The sequence below is a fragment of the Rhincodon typus genome, chromosome 10 (assembly GCF_021869965.1).
Source record: "Rhincodon typus isolate 14 chromosome 10, sRhiTyp1.1, whole genome shotgun sequence".
NCBI lineage: Eukaryota > Metazoa > Chordata > Chondrichthyes > Orectolobiformes > Rhincodontidae > Rhincodon > Rhincodon typus.
In genome coordinates, this window is record NC_063341.1 from 44,115,295 (window position 1) to 44,132,396 (window position 17,102).

The following is a 17,102-nucleotide window of genomic DNA, read 5'->3' on the forward strand; positions in this document are numbered from 1 at the left end:
GCTTGGCCTGCTGTGTTCATCCAGCTCTATATACCTTGTTATCACAGAAATTTGCTCAGCAGGTTTGGCAGCATTTACAGAACAGAACAGAACAGAAAAGTCAGTGGACAAGAAATGTTAACTCTGTTTTCTCTGCACAGATATTGTCAGACCTGCTGAGTTTCTCCCAGCAATTTCTGTTTTTGTGTGTTCAGCATCTACATTCCTTTGTTTTATTTCAATGTTACATCGACAGTTTTTCAATCCTCTGGGACTTTTCCAGAATCTAAGAATTCCTGGAAGATTACTACCATGAATCCACCATCTCTGTAGGTACTTCCTTTAATATCCTAGAATGCATCCAATCTGGTCCAGGAGCCTAATTGGTCATTAACCCTATTAGTTTCCCCAGCACATTTTCTCCAGTGATAGTTATTGTATTCATTTCCTGTCCTTTCGCCCCTTACATATTTCGTAATTTTGGGATGTTATTAGTGTTTTCTGCCGTGAAGATTGATGCAAAGCATTTATTCAACTTCTCTGTCATTTCTTGGTTCCTCATTATTATTTCCCCAGCCTCATTTCTAAAAAACTTTTGTCTCCTATGGCTTCTCTCCCTCCCTTTTATATATTTAGAGAAACTGATGCTGTCCATCTTGATATAACTTTCAAATTTACGCTCAAATTTTATTTTCTCCCTTTTTCAGCTGTCTTCTTTTGGCTTTTAAAACTTTTTGATAAAGACTGATAAGTCACTGGACCTGAAGGGATGCATCCTAGGATAATAAAATAGCTACAGAGATAGTGTATTCACTAACGAGGTTAGAGCAGATTCACCTGGACATTTCCTCGGCTGGAGAGCTTCAGTTATGAAGCGAGACTGGACAGACTGGGATTGTTTTCCTTAGTGCAGAGGATATTGAGGGGGGCATGATTGAGATATGTAAAGTTAAAAGCGGTATAAATGGGGTAGACCAGAAGAAACTTTTCCTCTTGATGGAGGAATCAATGACCGGGGTCATAGATTTAAGGTAAGGGATAGTAGGTTTAGAGAAGATTATGGGGAAAATGTTTTTCACCCAGAGGATGGTGGGAATCTGGAATTCACTGCCTGTAAGGGTGGTAGAGGCAGAAACCCTCAACATTTAAATATTTTGATGTGCACTTGCGATGTTGATGCATACAAGGCTATGGGCCAAGGGCTGGATAAAGAATTAGAATAGTTAGGTGCTTGTTTTTAACTGATGCAGACTTGATGAGCCGCAGTGCCTTTTTCGGTCCTGGAGATCTATATGACTTTCTGAATCCTCTGGCTTATCACTTATCTTTGCCACATTGTATGTTTTTTCTTCTTTCAATCTGATGCTCCCCTTAACTTCCCGAGCTAACCCTGGTTGGCTTACCCCTTCCTAGAATCATTCTTCCTCACGAGAATATCCTTTTGAGCCATGAACTATTTTCTTAAACATCATATGCCATTGATTCTCAACGATTTTGCTCCTGAATTCCTTTTCCAGACCACTGTAGCCAGATCTGTCCTCATTCCTTTGTAATTATCTTTATTTAGGCTTAGCATTGCTATTTCCACTCCAAGCTCCCCCTCCTGAAATTGGATGCTAAATTTCCCCATGTTATGGTCACTGCTTCTGCGGGGATCTTTTACTCTGACATCTTTTGTTAATCCTCATTACACATCGTCAGACCCAAAACTAGACCCCTGATTAGATTCACAATGTATTGCTCTTGGAAATAGTCCTGAATAAACTTCATGAATTCTTCTTCCTGGCTTCCTCTGCCAATCTGACTATCTGAATCTACATGGAGATTCAAATCACCAATGAATAATGTCCTGCCTTTGTTATGTGCCTTCATTAGCTCCTGGTTTATTCTCTGTTTCACCATATAGCTACTGTTAGGGAGCCTATAGACCACACCTACCAGTGTCTTCTTACCATTTTTATTTCTTATTTTCTCCATATGGATTCTGTATCTTCAGATTCAAGATCATTTCTTGTTATCTTACTTATTCCATGCTATACCAACATTGCTACTACTCCACTGTTTCCTTCCTGTCAATCTTTTTGAAAAGTCATATACCACTTAATACTTAGTTCCCAGCTTTGATCTGCTTGTAACCATGTCTCTGTGGCTAACAGCCAAATAGATCATAGATCATAGATCACAGATCACAGCTATTAACCTGTATTTGTGCAGTTACTTCATTTATTTGTTCCAAATGCTGTGCACATTCAATAAAGAGCCATTCATTTTGGCATTTTACCATTATTTTCATGTTTGACCCTTTTTACTGCTGTTTTTCTATGTTTCTATGCTCTGTGCCTTCTTGTACCACTCCGGGTATTGTTTTTCAATAGCTGTCCTGTTTTGCTGCTATACTCTGTTGCATTGTAAGTCTACATTTCCAATTCCCAAATCCTCTACTCCTCCAATTAGTTTAAAGTCCTCTCATTTATTTGATTCATCTGGATTCTAGTGCCTGCATGATTCAAGCGAAGCCCATCCCACCAGAACAACTCACTTCTGCGCTATCTACCTGTCTTGCCACTTTTCAATGATTTGTGCATGTATACACCCATGTCTCTCTGCTCCTGCACGCCCCCACCCATTAGAATTGTACCTTGTAGTTTACCTTGACTTTCAAGTCCTTCCTAACAAAATGTATCACTTCATACTTCTCTACATTGAAACTTATCTGCCATCTATCTGTTCATTCACCAAGTTGTCTACATCCTTGTGGAGTTCTACGCTGTTCTACTAATAGTTTACAATTCTTTCAAGTTTTGTGCCATCTGCAAACTTTGAAATTGCCCCTGCACACCAAGATCTAGATTATTAATATACCTCAAGAAAAGCAGGGGTCCCGATACTCTCTTCTGGGGAACTTTGTACAAACCTTCCTCCAATCTGAAAATTATTCGTTGACTATTAGTCTGTTATTCAGCCAGTGTTCTATCCATGATGCTACTGACCCTTTTACTCTTGACTTAATAAATTTTCTCACTAGTCTGTTATGTGGCACTGTATCAAAAGCCTTCTGACAGGGTATACGTACCCTATCAACAGACATACTTTTGTTCTTTCTGTTACCTCTTCAGAAAGTTCTTAACAAGTTACTTGAACATAATTTTCCCTTTAGAAATCCATGCTGACTCTTGCTAATCAACCCACCTTTTCCGTAACCACTAATTCTATCCCAAATCATTGTCTCTAGAAGATTCCCTATCATTTAAGTTTAACTGGTATGTAATTGCTGGGCTTATCCTTAGAAACTGTTTTTGGAATAAAACGGTAATATTTACAATTTTCCAGTCTTCTGCACTACTTCCATGTCTAGGGAAGATTGAAAGATTGTTGCCAGTGTCCCTGCAATTTCCTTTCTAATTTTCCTTCAAAATCTTGGATGCATCTTATCCATTCTTAGAGTTTTCTCACTCTGGATTGTTGCAAGACACTCTCCACCATCATCATCCTGCACTTTATGGTACAATGAGCACTGTCTCCAAATCATAGAATCCCTACAGTGTGGAAACAGACCATTCAGCTCAACAAATCCACACTGCCCCTCCGCAGAGCATCCCACCCAGACCCATTCTCCTGCCCCTGCATTTCCCTTGTCTAACCCACCTCACCTAAACATCCCTGGGCACTGTGGGCAATTTAGCATAGCCAGTCCACCTACCCTGCGTGCGAGGAAACCAGAGCACCTGGAGGAAACCCACGCAGACATGGGGAGAATATGCAAACTCCACACCGACAGTCGCCCGAGGCTGGAATCGAACCCAAGTCCCTGGCGCTGAGAGACAGCAGTGCTAACCACTGAGCCACCGTGCCGCCAACTGTTCCCCAACTGACACTACCCAGCTTGTTTCCAAGTACCAAGTCCAACAGTCTTGTGGACTGGAAACATGCATAGGAAGCTTTCCTGCATGCAATTCAGGAATCTTTATCCCTCATTGCCATTACACTACAAGTATTCCTGTTTGTGTTCAGGTGATTAAAACCTCTCGTTATAACTCCTTTATAATGTTAGCATCGCACTGTAAATTACCTGTATATTTGTTCTTCCACATCCTATGGTTGGTAGTCAATAGACAATGTATTTGAGTACCCTTTTGGTTTCTTCGCTCTCGCCAGATTGATTCTGCGCTTTGACCAGTGAGATATCCTATTTCTCCAGGGTTGCAATGTTCTCCTTAACAAATGCTGCTACCTCTCCTCTCTTTTCCTTCCTTTTCCATTTTTCCGAAAGACCTTAGTACTCAGGAACAGTTAACACCCAGTCTTGCCCATTTTTGAGTCCAGGTATCTGTTCTAGCCACAGAATCAAAATTGCACATGGTAATCTGCTCCTGTATCTCCCCAATCTTATTTACTATCCTGATTTAGACTTTTTTGTTCTTTACTCTGACATTGCCCACTAATTTGCAGTTGTCTATGCTAGTGCCAGTTGTATCTCATGAAGCCTGATTTTCTCTACTGTTTTCCCTTGGTCCCCACACCCTTGCCAATTTCCTTTAAAGCCTTGCCAACAGCAATAGCAAAATGCCCTGCAAGGAACTCAGTTCCAGCTCTGTTCAGCTGAAACTTGTCTGGCTGTACAAGTGCCATCTTCCCCACAGCCACTGTCAATGTCCCAGGAATCGAAAGTTCTCCCTCGTTCACCAACTTTCCAGCCGTGTATTCATTTGCCTTATCATCCAATTTCTGTACACACTTTCACGTGGCACTGGAAGTAATCCGGAGATTACTATGTTTTGAGTTCCTGCTTGCTAACTTTCAACCTAGCAGCCTCAATTCTGATTGCGGGACCACATCCCCCTTCCTACCTAACTCATCGCTACCAATTTGGACAATGACCTCTGGGTGTTCACCCTGCCCCAGAAGAATATCCTGCAGCCGCTGTGCGACATCCTGAGCCCTGGCACCAGAGAAGCAACGTACAATACTGGAATCACATTGATGGCCACACAAATACCTGTCTGTTTCCCTCATGAATCCCTTTTTACTTTTGCTCCTGCTGTCTTCTTCTTCTCATCCTGTACAGCTGAGTCACTTGTGGTGCTATATGTAGTTTGTGACACCCTGCGTTTGTGGGGAGCCAGCCAAAGTTACAAACCTGAGCAGCTATTAATTCTGATTGGCTTAATTGGTGTCGAAGTGTGTACATAATTACTTGTTTAGGCAAGTATGGCATTAGTCATCTGAGCAATGTATTTGTGTGCAGCCAACTAAGATCCCACAAATATCCTTAGCAGATCCCTGGAAGGACTCAAAGGCAAAGAACATGAGAATGGTAGTGACAACCACTGAAAAAGCTTGACTGCCAGGTCTGTTTGGCAGCAGGTGATCTTCAAGCAGATACCAAAGGCTGCTGTCCCGAACATGGCTAGCAAATAATGACATAGGCCAAATTATCATACAGCATACTTGGAATATTGGGTGTCAGAGTTTGGAGTTTTGATCTTGGCTGCTGCAATCTGTAAGCTCCCAGACTGAAGTTGGATTGGGCATATTCCCATAAGGAGTACTGTGCGCCTTCTAGTGTTTACCTAAAGAAAGAAAGAAAGAAATATTTTGAAAATTCAATACAGTATGTGGGAAAATGTATTCTGAGGTTGTAGACATGTTCACCGAGCCAATGGGTTTGGTTGCAAGCATGTCTACAACCTCATCCACAACTCAAGCTGCAAATCTTCTCAAACTTCAAAATGTATTCTGAATATTCTTGACTATAATGTACCAAATGATGAAAAATACTTGATAATAAATGTGTGAAAGATTTGTTTTCTCAGTATCCAATTGATGTTTAGCAAATTCTTACACTTGAATCATTTAAACAACTTTTGTTTGTCTCCAGCTTCTGTTTCAACTCATCATTGATTATCTCGCTGAGTTTACAACTACTCCAGATGTGTTTGGGATGATTGTGGAACAATTAAAAAAGTGCTACTTCAATGTTCTCATCAAACCAGAAAAACTGGGAAAGTAAGTCAAGAATTCACTTTAATTGTACTTTTAAGTCAGTTTGTGAAGTTAATTTCAGGATAGTTCTGACTTTTTTTGGCACTTCAATTTATTTTGATTGATAACTTGGTCACTTTTCACTATCTTGGTCACATCCCCTGCAAGATCACTGTAGATTCTTATGCATATGTTATGAGCATAAGATTCAAACCTGTGTAAATATTGGGGGACCACTTTCACGTCATTGCTTTATTTTGAACAGTTAAGTCTGCTGGTCTGTTCTCCTGAACAAAATTATAATATGAATGTTGGTGGTCACTTTGAAAAACTGCAGATATAAGATAGTGTACTCTAGTGTTTGCTAAAGAAGGCATTTGCCTGTGTATCATCTGGAACTTCCCAGGTCCACTAGGACAGTGATTTTCACTGACACTACAGATTTTCCTCATCATTATTTTTAGCAAAATATAGATGCATACATTTCTGATGTGTATAGGAGCTTCCAGACTTACGATCTCAATTGGTCTTTGATGAAGCTGTGTTGTAATCATAAAAAGTGAGTACAGTCAAATAAAAGTACAACACTGGGATTACTCAATTTAGAGCTACAACGCTGAAGTGAAATTGTTCAGCATCTTTAAGAGATGCTGTTGTGTTTACCTTTAATTAAGTACATGCCCTCTTCCGTGAGGTCAGAAGTACAGATGTTTGCTGTTGGTTGCAATTTCAGTACCATTTGTAACTCTCAGTAGATTGAATAGACAGTGTTCAAGATGATGTTGATAAGTTGTTAATTGTCAGGCAATAACCATCATCAGCAAAAGAAAATATAACTTTCACCATATGTTATCAGCTATAAGTAGTTCCAACAATATTCTACTGGTATTACAGTGAGAAGCTGGCAGCCATCTGTGTGATTAATTTCTGTGGGAGAGTTTGCAGAATCTGAGCTGAGAATCAGAATTTGAGAAAGATAAGATAAAGGCAGAGTTTAAGATTTTCACTCCAAGTCAAGGGGCCTTTTAAATATATAGGATTAAATATCAAGCAGAATAATTCAGGAAGGACTTTGGATTAACAATCTTACTTAGAACAGATAAATTTGATCCCAATGAACAAGTTATTATCGAAAGAGGATCTTGCATCGAAGGTAGAACCACAGTGGTTTAAAAGTTTGTTTTTTTTTTATTTGATTAGTTTGGTTTTCACTTAGACTAGGCCCAATGCAAACTGTAACCTACTGGAACTGAGTATCAAGTTATAGCATTGTGGTTGAGAAAGTTGTAGAAGCAAATAAAACATTAAATAAATTAAACTCCAAGAAGTGCACACTCAGATTTTCCAACTTTGGGTGGTACAGAAGATGGCCATTTTTAGCGATGCTTTGCATGCCAGTCTTCCAGATAGAAATTCCACTATGTCAGCATTTATCATATTCCTGGTGGGAATAATAAGAAGAGTAGTTAAAAACACTTAACTGCTGAAACACTGCCACTGGTGGAAGCAGTACATATGGGGTCTATTTGTTTAACCTCTTGAAGGAAATCTTAAGAGTATTATGTTGATAATAACTTTGAGACAATAATCATTCAACAAAGAGTGTCATTGAGAATTGACCTTGTCAGTTTAAGGGAAAGAAAGGGGTTTTCTAAAATATAATGGTTGGTGCAAGTCACCAATTATCAGACAGACAAAAAAAAAAATGCTTGCCTGAAGAAGTTATTCGATGTCCTGAAGAGGGATGACTTGTGTTAATGATGAGAACATGGAATTTTATGGTTATAGGAATATGGATAATAAATGTTTTCTTTACAGATAACACAGTGTGGAGCTGGAGGAACACAGCAGGCCAGGTAGCATCAGAGGAGCAGGAAAGTTGACGTTTTTGGGTCGGGATCCTTCTTCAGAAGTGGGAAGGGGGAAGAGAGCTCAGAAATAAATAGAGAGAGGAAGGGTGGGGCTGGAGAAGGTAGGTGGGATGGTGATAGGTGAGCGCATGTAGGGAGTGGTGGGGATTGGTCAGTGAGGTGGGAGGGGTGGATAGGTGGGAGAGAAGATGGACAGGTTGTGTCAGGTCAAGGAGGTGGGGATGAGAGGGAGGGTTGGACATGGGATGAAATTTTAAAACTGGTGAAATCCATGTTTAGGCCATCGGACTGTAGACTCCCGAGGCGGAGTATGAGGTGCTGTTCCTCCAGTTTGCGGGTGGCGTCATTGTGACACTGGAGAAGGCCCAGGATGGACATGTCACCCAGGGAGTGGGAGAGGGAGTTAAAATGGTTCGCGACCGGAAGGTGTTGTCGTTTATCGCATACAGAGCGCAGATGTTGTACAAAATGGCTTCTGAGTTTCCGCTTGATCTCACCAATGTAGAGGAGGCCACATCAGGAGCAGTGGATGCAGTAAACCAGGTTGACAGATGTGCATGTGAACCTCTGTCTAATGTGGAAGGTTTGTTTTGCGCCTTGAATGGAGGTGAGGGGGGAGGCGTAGGGCCACGTATAGCATTTCCTGTGGTTGCAGGGAATGGTGTTGGGGCTGCCGCTTGTGGCATACCTTATCATAGTATCCCTACCCCTGGACCGGGAGGCCTGGGTTCAAGTCCCACCTGCTCCAGAGGTGTGTAATAACATCTCTGAATAGGTTTTTTTTTGTTAAAAGAAAAGTTAAATAAAAAGAATTAAAGAGAAGAAAAAAGAATTAATAAAAATGTGGTGGAACATACTTGGGTTAAAAAAAGGAAAAAAAAATGGCTTGGATATGACCGCGAGATGCCATCACTTTCAACAGAATCATTGCCAGTTTCCTTGCATGTTTTGGGATTGCCGACTGAATTTTGACAGACCCTAACACTGGGGTTTGGTGGTGGTGGTGGTGAGGGGGCGGAGACCTCCTGAAGAGGGGACCCTCTTGTGGTGCAGTGGTCGTGTCCCTACCCTGGACCAAGAAGCCCAGATTCCAGACACACCTGCAGCAGAGGTTTGTCAACACATCCTGAACAGGATTGATGAGAAAAATAGGTTGAATTCAAAAATCGATTAATTGAAAGCGGGGGCTCTTGTGGTACAATCCCTGTTCTTGGATCAAGAGGCCCAGGCTTGAGCCCCACATGCACTATAGGTGAGTCGTAATATTTCTGAATACGTTGATTAGAAAATACCTAACATCTCCAAAGAGCAGAGGATTCTTGTGGTGTACTGATAGTGTCCCTACCTCTGAATCAGGACACCTGGGTTTAAGTTCCGCCTGCTCTAGATGTGTTGTCATAACATCTCTAAACAGGTTGATTAGAAAAATACCTAACATTTCTTAAGTTAGAGGCTCTTATGTTGGAGTGATAGTGTCCCTACGTTTGCACAGAGGCCAAAATTAAAGTCCCACCTGCTCCAGTTGTGTAATAACATCTCTGAACAGATTGCTTAGAAAGTATTTAACATCTCTGAGCAGGTTGGGAAGGAAACTATCTATAACTATCATAAGGGCTCTTGTCACACAGTGGTTGTGTCCCTTCCTTTGGGTACGGAGCCAGAAAACCAGGATTCAAGTCTCATTTGTTTGAGATGTCATAATATGTCTGAACAGATCGATTGAAAAGGTCTAAGTTAGATGGTCTCATGGAGCAGTTAAAGCATTGGATTCAATTTTCAGTCCCTTCAGAGGTATAGATTTGAATACCACCACTGCCAATCGTCCTTATTGTTTGCATTTGGAGGCTTTGTTATCTATGTCCAATGAGCAAGTTGTAGAGAGCCCATGTGGCAGTGACCTTATCTTTGGGCCAGAAGGCTTGACTTCAAGTCCACCTGGTCTGGAGGTATGACCGAACTGGTTGATTAAAAGTATGTTTTGAGGGCTCTTGTGCTGCTGTGATTGTGTTGTTACCTGTGGGCCAGGAGGCCTGTCTTTAAATCCCCACCTGCTCCAGAGGTCTGAAACGATGTCTTTGCCCAGGTTGATTAGGAAACTTCTGTGTATAGAAGGTAAAGGATCTTGTGGTGCAGTGGTAGCGTCGTTAACTCTCCAGGAGGCCTGGTTTCATCACACCTGCTCCAGAAATGTCAGGACAGCTATGAACAGATTGTTTAGAAAATATGATGGAGGGCTTTTGTGGAGCATTTTCTGAATTAAAGGCCTGGATTCAAGTCCAACCTGCCCCAAACATGAATCTGAACAGGATGTTTTAAAAATTGGGGATACCAGCAACATAGGGGGTCAAAGGAGCTGCTAGAAAAAGCAGTTGAAAAAATTTAAAAATTTGTCTTGATTTTCTGTCTCACCAACTGTATTGCATCCAGACTGATAAATAGAATTTCTGTTGTGTTTCCTCTTTCCAGAGATGTACGCCTGTCAATTCTAGAACATGGACGGTGGTCTTTAATACAGAAACACCAAACTTTGATGAAAGGTGGAACAACAGTTGAGGCACTGATGTCATTTGTGAAGAACTTCAAATCTCATCTTTTTGTGGAAGGATTAGTACAAGGAAATTTCACAAGCAAGGTAAATGTTTTATTGCGATATTGTTCACCAGCTAGGAAGCTTTTATTACAGAATATTAATACTGCAGATGAATGCTTATTTCCATTCTCTACATTCATATAATATGGCACAGAAACAGGCCATTCACTCTAACAGGAGTATTATTCTGCATTTTTGCTCTGTTCCCAATTTATGGACATAGTTCTTCCTCCACCTCCATTCCACTATTTGGTTGTCTGCACACTGCTTTTATTAGTGTGATTGATCCATTATTATCCATTAATTTTATCAGTATAGATTATATCTTTGCCCTCCTGATAGCTGTGTCACTTTTTACAGTAACCATTGTTATCCTGAATATGTACAGTTACCCTACCTTCCCTTTGTTTCCCTGTATCTTTTGTAAATATTTTTTAATCTGTAATTTTTAATTTCTCCTCCTAATTTCTGTAATCATGTCTCAATCCCTACTGAGACATCTGATTCCTCAAATGCATGATTGCCTCCACCTTCCTTTTCTTTATTATATGTACTGTGTCCACTGCCACTCACATCTGTTCACTCGCTTTTAATAGGTTTGCCTCTCACTTTGTTTAAAATTCTTTTAAATGTTGTTATGGGTCTCTATCAGTTCCCTTGCCATCAATATCTTTTTTTGCTTTATTCTTAAGCTGTCCTCTGTTGTTTACATTAAGCTGCTTAGATTTTATGTAGATCCCTGCCTCATTTTATTAGTTTAAAGCCTTCATCATCTCATCATTTCCCCCCCCATGTCATCAGTGCAGTTCTTCTTGACCTAGTGCTAATGTCCAATGATAGTGGATCCCTCTTTCCCACGCTAGCCCTTCGGCCCGAAGTTAATTCTCCTGATTTGTCTGCCCCATGCCAATTTACACATGGCTCAAACAACAATTAGAGATTGATAGCGGTCAGAGATTATTACTCTCGAGGCTCTGCTTTTCAATTAAAGCCTAACTCCTGATATGCTTTCAGCAGTGCCTCCTTCCTGTTCCTGTCTTTGTTGTTTATTATACACTGGGCGTTGACAACTGAATTTACCCCCTTTCCAAACATCATTAAATATTTCTTATGTTGCCATTGGTTTGGCAACACAACCTTCAAGGTTCTTGTTCTTGGCTCCTGAGAATGCTATCCATTCTCGTACTTAGAGTCCAGTATTACTGTAATATTTCTAAGGCATTTTGAGCTACAATTTTCACCATTCTTTTGCATAAAATGTGTATGTGCATGTTATGCACCGCATGAGACTCTTGTAGATCCTTCCCTTATCTTACTAGTTTAAAGGCTTTGCCACCTTCCAGTCACCTTTTTTCCCCTTTCTCAACAATATCTCATGAATTCCTAACCTGTGGGGAGTTAGCTAATCTCAAGGTGGCAATGAAATAATAAAATCTGGCTTGTATTCCCTTGGTAGACATGGGTGTGAAAAGTCATGGGGTCCTGCCCTTGAATGCTCCTGGAAAAAGTTCATTTATGATTATTGGGTGAGGACAAGATTGAACTTTGTTGTTAGGTATTCTGTCAACACTTGTCAATCGGCGCATAAGTGAACATTACCGCTTGGGTGTGATACTGCAGGATATCACTTGTGTAGTGGTAATCCAGAAGGAGTTGATTTTCTCTTGAAAGGAAGAGAAGAGAAAATGACTAAACAAGTTAAAAGCATAGTAATGTATTGATTGAGTTGAGAGGAAAAGAATCATTGCTATTTATATGGTATTTATTATATTCCCCTGAATGTGCAAAAGTGCTTTCAAATCAACAAATTATTTCTCAAATGCAGTCACTATTGTTATATGGATGAATGCTGTTATTAATGCTATTTGTTACCAGTATCATCACGTTATTGTGAAATTTGTAATATGTTAAAGGTGTGAGTCTTGTATTGAACTGTTTTTATTGAGGGTTTATTACTCTTGACACACATGTCCTTTGCTTTCCTCCTGTTCTGTGTCACTGATGATGGTTTTCAGGAGAAGAAAAATAATGATTCTTCTTCTGCTCCTCATCTCCAAGCTGTCATTTGCATTGAATGGGCTTCCACCTACATACAGCAAACATTAACTGGCACCTATGGGATCAGGAGTGGCCAGTTGATCAAGAGGTCCACATAATGTAAAAACACACAGAGTAATAGAATCATAATGCAGGAGGTATACACATCACTATTATACTGTATTTACAGTGTAAATCATTTAAATAATAATGCAACTTTGCCTTAAAATAGACTTGTTGGCAGAGGGATTGCGATAATGCAGTAAATTTCTGGTATTGAAGTATATAATATTTGCTAGTTTATCTAGAGTGCTGGTTTGTAAGGTGCTGGTTAAAACAAAATTTGCTGTACTGACTATATACAACTGTCTTTCTCAACTCTCGCTGCTTTTCTGATGTCAAGGCTGCTTAAGTCAACTTCTGGTTTTGAATGAGCAGCAATATTGTTCAGCAAAAATTTAGGGATATCTAAACCATTGTCTTGGTCCTCACCACTAAATTCATACCCTTATTAATTGCATTTCTGCTCCAGCTGACTGAATCAAAATGCTCACTTTCACTGTACCTATTGTGAGCTTGGTTGCCTTTTTCCTTCTTTGTAATGTCACCCATGTCATTCCAAATCTGCTGAAACCCTTATTCACCCCTCTGACACCTTTGGTTTTAATTAATGCGTTGCTTTTGTATCTTGGCCATACAGTTCACCTCAATAAAACTGTCCTAGATCCTATGCAGGTGCAAACGATCACCCAAACTGATGTCTCATTTATAACATCATCCCGAGGTTCAAATTATCCCATGACTTTGGCATCTCCGATCTTTAACTTCTCCAATGCTACAAACTTTCCACTCCTTGAGAGTTTACCATTCTCTCACTCTGACTGCTTGTATATTTCTCCCTTCCTTTCTAGTTTTGGCAACCGTGCCACTGCTACCAGGGTCCCATGCTGTAGAATTCCCTTATTCTTCTACATTGTTCCACCACACTCATTTAAGGTTCTTCTTAAAATCCACTTTAACCAAACTTTTAATTATCTCTTCCTAATATTCTTTTGGCATTAATTTTCTTCCCTGTACCCCTGAGTTGTACTTTATTAATGATCTATAATGCTGGTGTGTTCCTTTATCACTTTAACTCCTACATGTGGGCATATGACCTAACCCGAAACTATTGCCGATACCATTAAGACTTCGCTGATTAAAAGCAAATGAGGCCGTAACAGAGTGGTTTTCCGATATCATTATGTAGGAAATTGCAAGTATTGACATACGTATATTTTTATATATCACTGGGAAGAAAATCACCACTCACATTTAACCACACTTAAAATCCATTCTGGCATAAGGTATTTCATATATAAATACTAATGCTGTATATGTACTGTGAACCTGCTTTATTCACTTTAATCAAATGACATTTTTTGCTTTCAGATAAATAATCATGAAATTTTTATATGAAACTAACAGTTTTTTTCTCTCCCAAGGAGTCTATTGAATTTCTAGACTATGTTGTACAGTAAGTACTTTGTTTTTGTGGTATTTTAAGCATTTAGTCTGTAACGCCTAAATTCATACTGATTCTTTGGTGCATTATTCCAATGAATAGCACATTATATACTCTTGTAAACAAAATCTAACTCTACTATCTATCCTTGTACCATCAGCTATTGGGAAGAGATATTCTTTTGTCTACCTTTTATCTAACTTGCACACTTCTGTTAGACCTCCCCTCAACCTCGTTTTGTTCCAAGGTGAACAACCCCAGCTTCTCTAGCCTGGCCTTGTATCTCAATTTCCTCATCCTTGAAACTATTTAAGTCAATCTCCTTTGCACTTCTTCTATTACTGTCATGGTCTTCCTAAAGTGTGGTGACCTGGACTACATAGAGTATTCCACTTAGGCAATAACCAGATTTCACACTTTTATTATAACTTCCGTAGTTTTCTATCTTGCAGTATCTTTATTTATGATGCCCAAGGTCCATATGCCTTGCTCAGGACTCTTTCAACATGTGTTGCCATCTTCAATGTAGAAATACCATCAAGGGATATGGGAGTGGTGGGAAAAATGATGTAGATGTAGATGATCAGCCACGATTTGTTTGAATGGCAAAGCAGGCTCAACAGGCTGAATGGCCTAGTCCTCCTATTTCCTATGCTTAACGATCAAAGCATGTGAATCCCTAGGTCCTTCTGCCCCGCATGTTCAGGTTAAGTTGCCACTGCAAAATGCACCAGCTCGTACTACTTGTGTTAAATTCCATCAGCCATTTGTCTATCCATTTTTCTTGTTTATGTCATGTTGATGTGCATTGGCATCATGTTTTTTGTGTGTGAAATCTCCCAGTTTGGTATTATTGTCAATTTTTAAAGTTTTATTGTATATTCCAATATCCAAGTCATCCAAGAAAATATCAAAAAGAAAGTGGCCCCAAAACTGACCCTTGGGGTATATAGCTGTCTACTGTCTTCCATTTTGAAGATCTGTTTACTATGACTTGCTGTTTTCTGTCCTTTAGCTGCTGTTTTATTCAAGCCAACAGTGACCTTCCTATTGCATAAGCCTCCATTTTGTTAAGTAGACATTTATGAGTCACTTCATTAAATACATCCTTCAAGTTTTACTTTCTTATTGTAGTCTGTTGTTGGCAGTCTCTGTTTATCCATGAAAATCTTGTTAGATTTATTAAAAGTGATCAGTCTTTGACAAATCTGTGCTGACTCTCCTTAATTAACCCAAATGTCTCTAAGTGCCTGTTATTTTTCTTTCTTGACTACTGTTTCTAAAACTTTGTCCACCACTTTTTAAAACTGATTTGCCTTGGCTTACTAGGGATCATTTGTATTTATTAATATATATTTACTCAGTTATCTCATGCTAGATTTTTAAAATTAGATATTTATTACTGTGCTTCTGATCGTGAATAAGAAATATATTAATTATGTAACAGGAAGCTGCAGTGTAAGCCACTGGTGAAGTCAGTACCTGTCCAATTCAAAGTAGTGGAATTACCGAATAAAGCACATGTGTGTAAAGTGAGTTCTCTCAACAAACATGATGCAAATTCGGAGGTCACTGTGTATTACCAGGTGGGTAACTAAAAGTAATTCATGGTTTTTCACTTTGTTTTAGTTATTTAAGCTGTCCGATTAACCCTGCTTGTGGTTAATGTGACTACCACTTACCTGTAATAAACAACATTTGATGACAAGTCCCTTGCTTTTCCCTTTGAGAACATAACTAACATCACTCAGCACCTTTAATATAACCAGTCTGAGATAGCAAACACAATTTTTCCATTGAGAAGTGTAACTGCACCTGCTTTGAATATTACTTTTATTGAAACATCTTTTATGCTGTAATATTCACATGTACATTCACAAGCAATGTTCATGCCATAATTATGGCAAAGTCAAGAAGGCTTAAAGTATCAAAAAATGCATTTGTATTTACTGAAAGAGTGACATTAACATCCAAATTGCACTCACTTACGTATTCAAAAGATCAGAACAACACAATCTTGATGTTCGTATTGTGTCAGTCTTTCCCTGTATTCCTTTGTTACTATAGTAAATTTTTAGAGAATATTTTCAATGTGATCTTTATTTTAACATTATAGTTTATAACTTTGCTCAATATAAACTTCTTAACAATTGATTAATGTTTTATATGTATACTATTTTTTTAAAAATATGTATTGTTAACAGGTAAAACTATATATAGTACAACTATATCAATATTAAAGTAAAAACAGGTGCCAACTTTGACACTTTATTATATGGGCCTTTGCCCTTTCATTTTGAAGTTCTGTTCATTATCTTTATATGATCATTAAGAGTTTAAGAACCATCAGTTAACTTTAATCTTGCTTCTCAGTCAGGTCCTCGGAAAGTAAAGGATTATGCTCTCATGGAACTACTTATTGTAAGTGAATTGTACTAAGTTTTTTCCTACGTGACATTAGAATTTAAAACATCGCAAAGGTTGAAAGAATGATTGCAATCACATTAATGTTTGTCAAATAGTGGTGATCTTTCTCTTCGTTACTTTGCTTAGTTGATATCTTGATGGTATTTGTAAACTTGGGAGGGTTTGCTTGTTTTATAAAACTTAATGTTACAATATAGTTCATACGCTATCTTGAACATTATTCTTCATCTGAAACTGTCCATTTTAATCCCATTCAACACCATCCATAATCTCCAAATATCTTGCTCGGTTACCCATTTTGTTTATTTAGAATTTTTGTTTCAATAATGTGGTAGAATGTGTTTTCTGTTGAAATAACTGTGAAAATAAACAAACATTCTCCTTTGTTCCAGTAATAACCATTGAATGTTACAATTGCTGAAATTAGATAAATAAATACAATACAAACATCTTCACTTATTAATAAATTTATTTGTGTACAAAAAGATTTCAAGAATATATAAGACCTAAGACAATTACAAACAAAAGCAGAAATTGCTAGAGAAACTCTGCAGATCTGGCAGCATTTGCAGAGAGACACCAGTGAACCTTCTTCAGAACTTTTCTTTCCTCCCAAGTCCATTAAAATGGTTCATAAGAAAGCATGATACCAGCTTTTCAGGATAACTTGGGATGAATACAACCTATTTAGCACAGTTCCACTTTGCAAGGA

At 38.9% G+C, this 17,102-nt stretch overlaps 1 protein-coding gene across 1 annotated transcript in view; it reads left to right on the forward strand.

The window, feature by feature from the left end:
- nrd1a (nardilysin a (N-arginine dibasic convertase)) overlaps positions 1-17,102 on the forward strand; it is a 92,239-nt gene that overhangs the window by 60,149 nt on the left and 14,988 nt on the right. Inside the window, exons 16-20 of the mRNA XM_048602097.1 lie at positions 5,858-5,985; positions 10,299-10,464; positions 13,944-13,975; positions 15,411-15,549; positions 16,337-16,384. Coding sequence (XP_048458054.1) covers positions 5,858-5,985; positions 10,299-10,464; positions 13,944-13,975; positions 15,411-15,549; positions 16,337-16,384 — 513 coding nt within the window. The remainder of the gene's footprint in view (positions 1-5,857; positions 5,986-10,298; positions 10,465-13,943; positions 13,976-15,410; positions 15,550-16,336; positions 16,385-17,102) is intronic.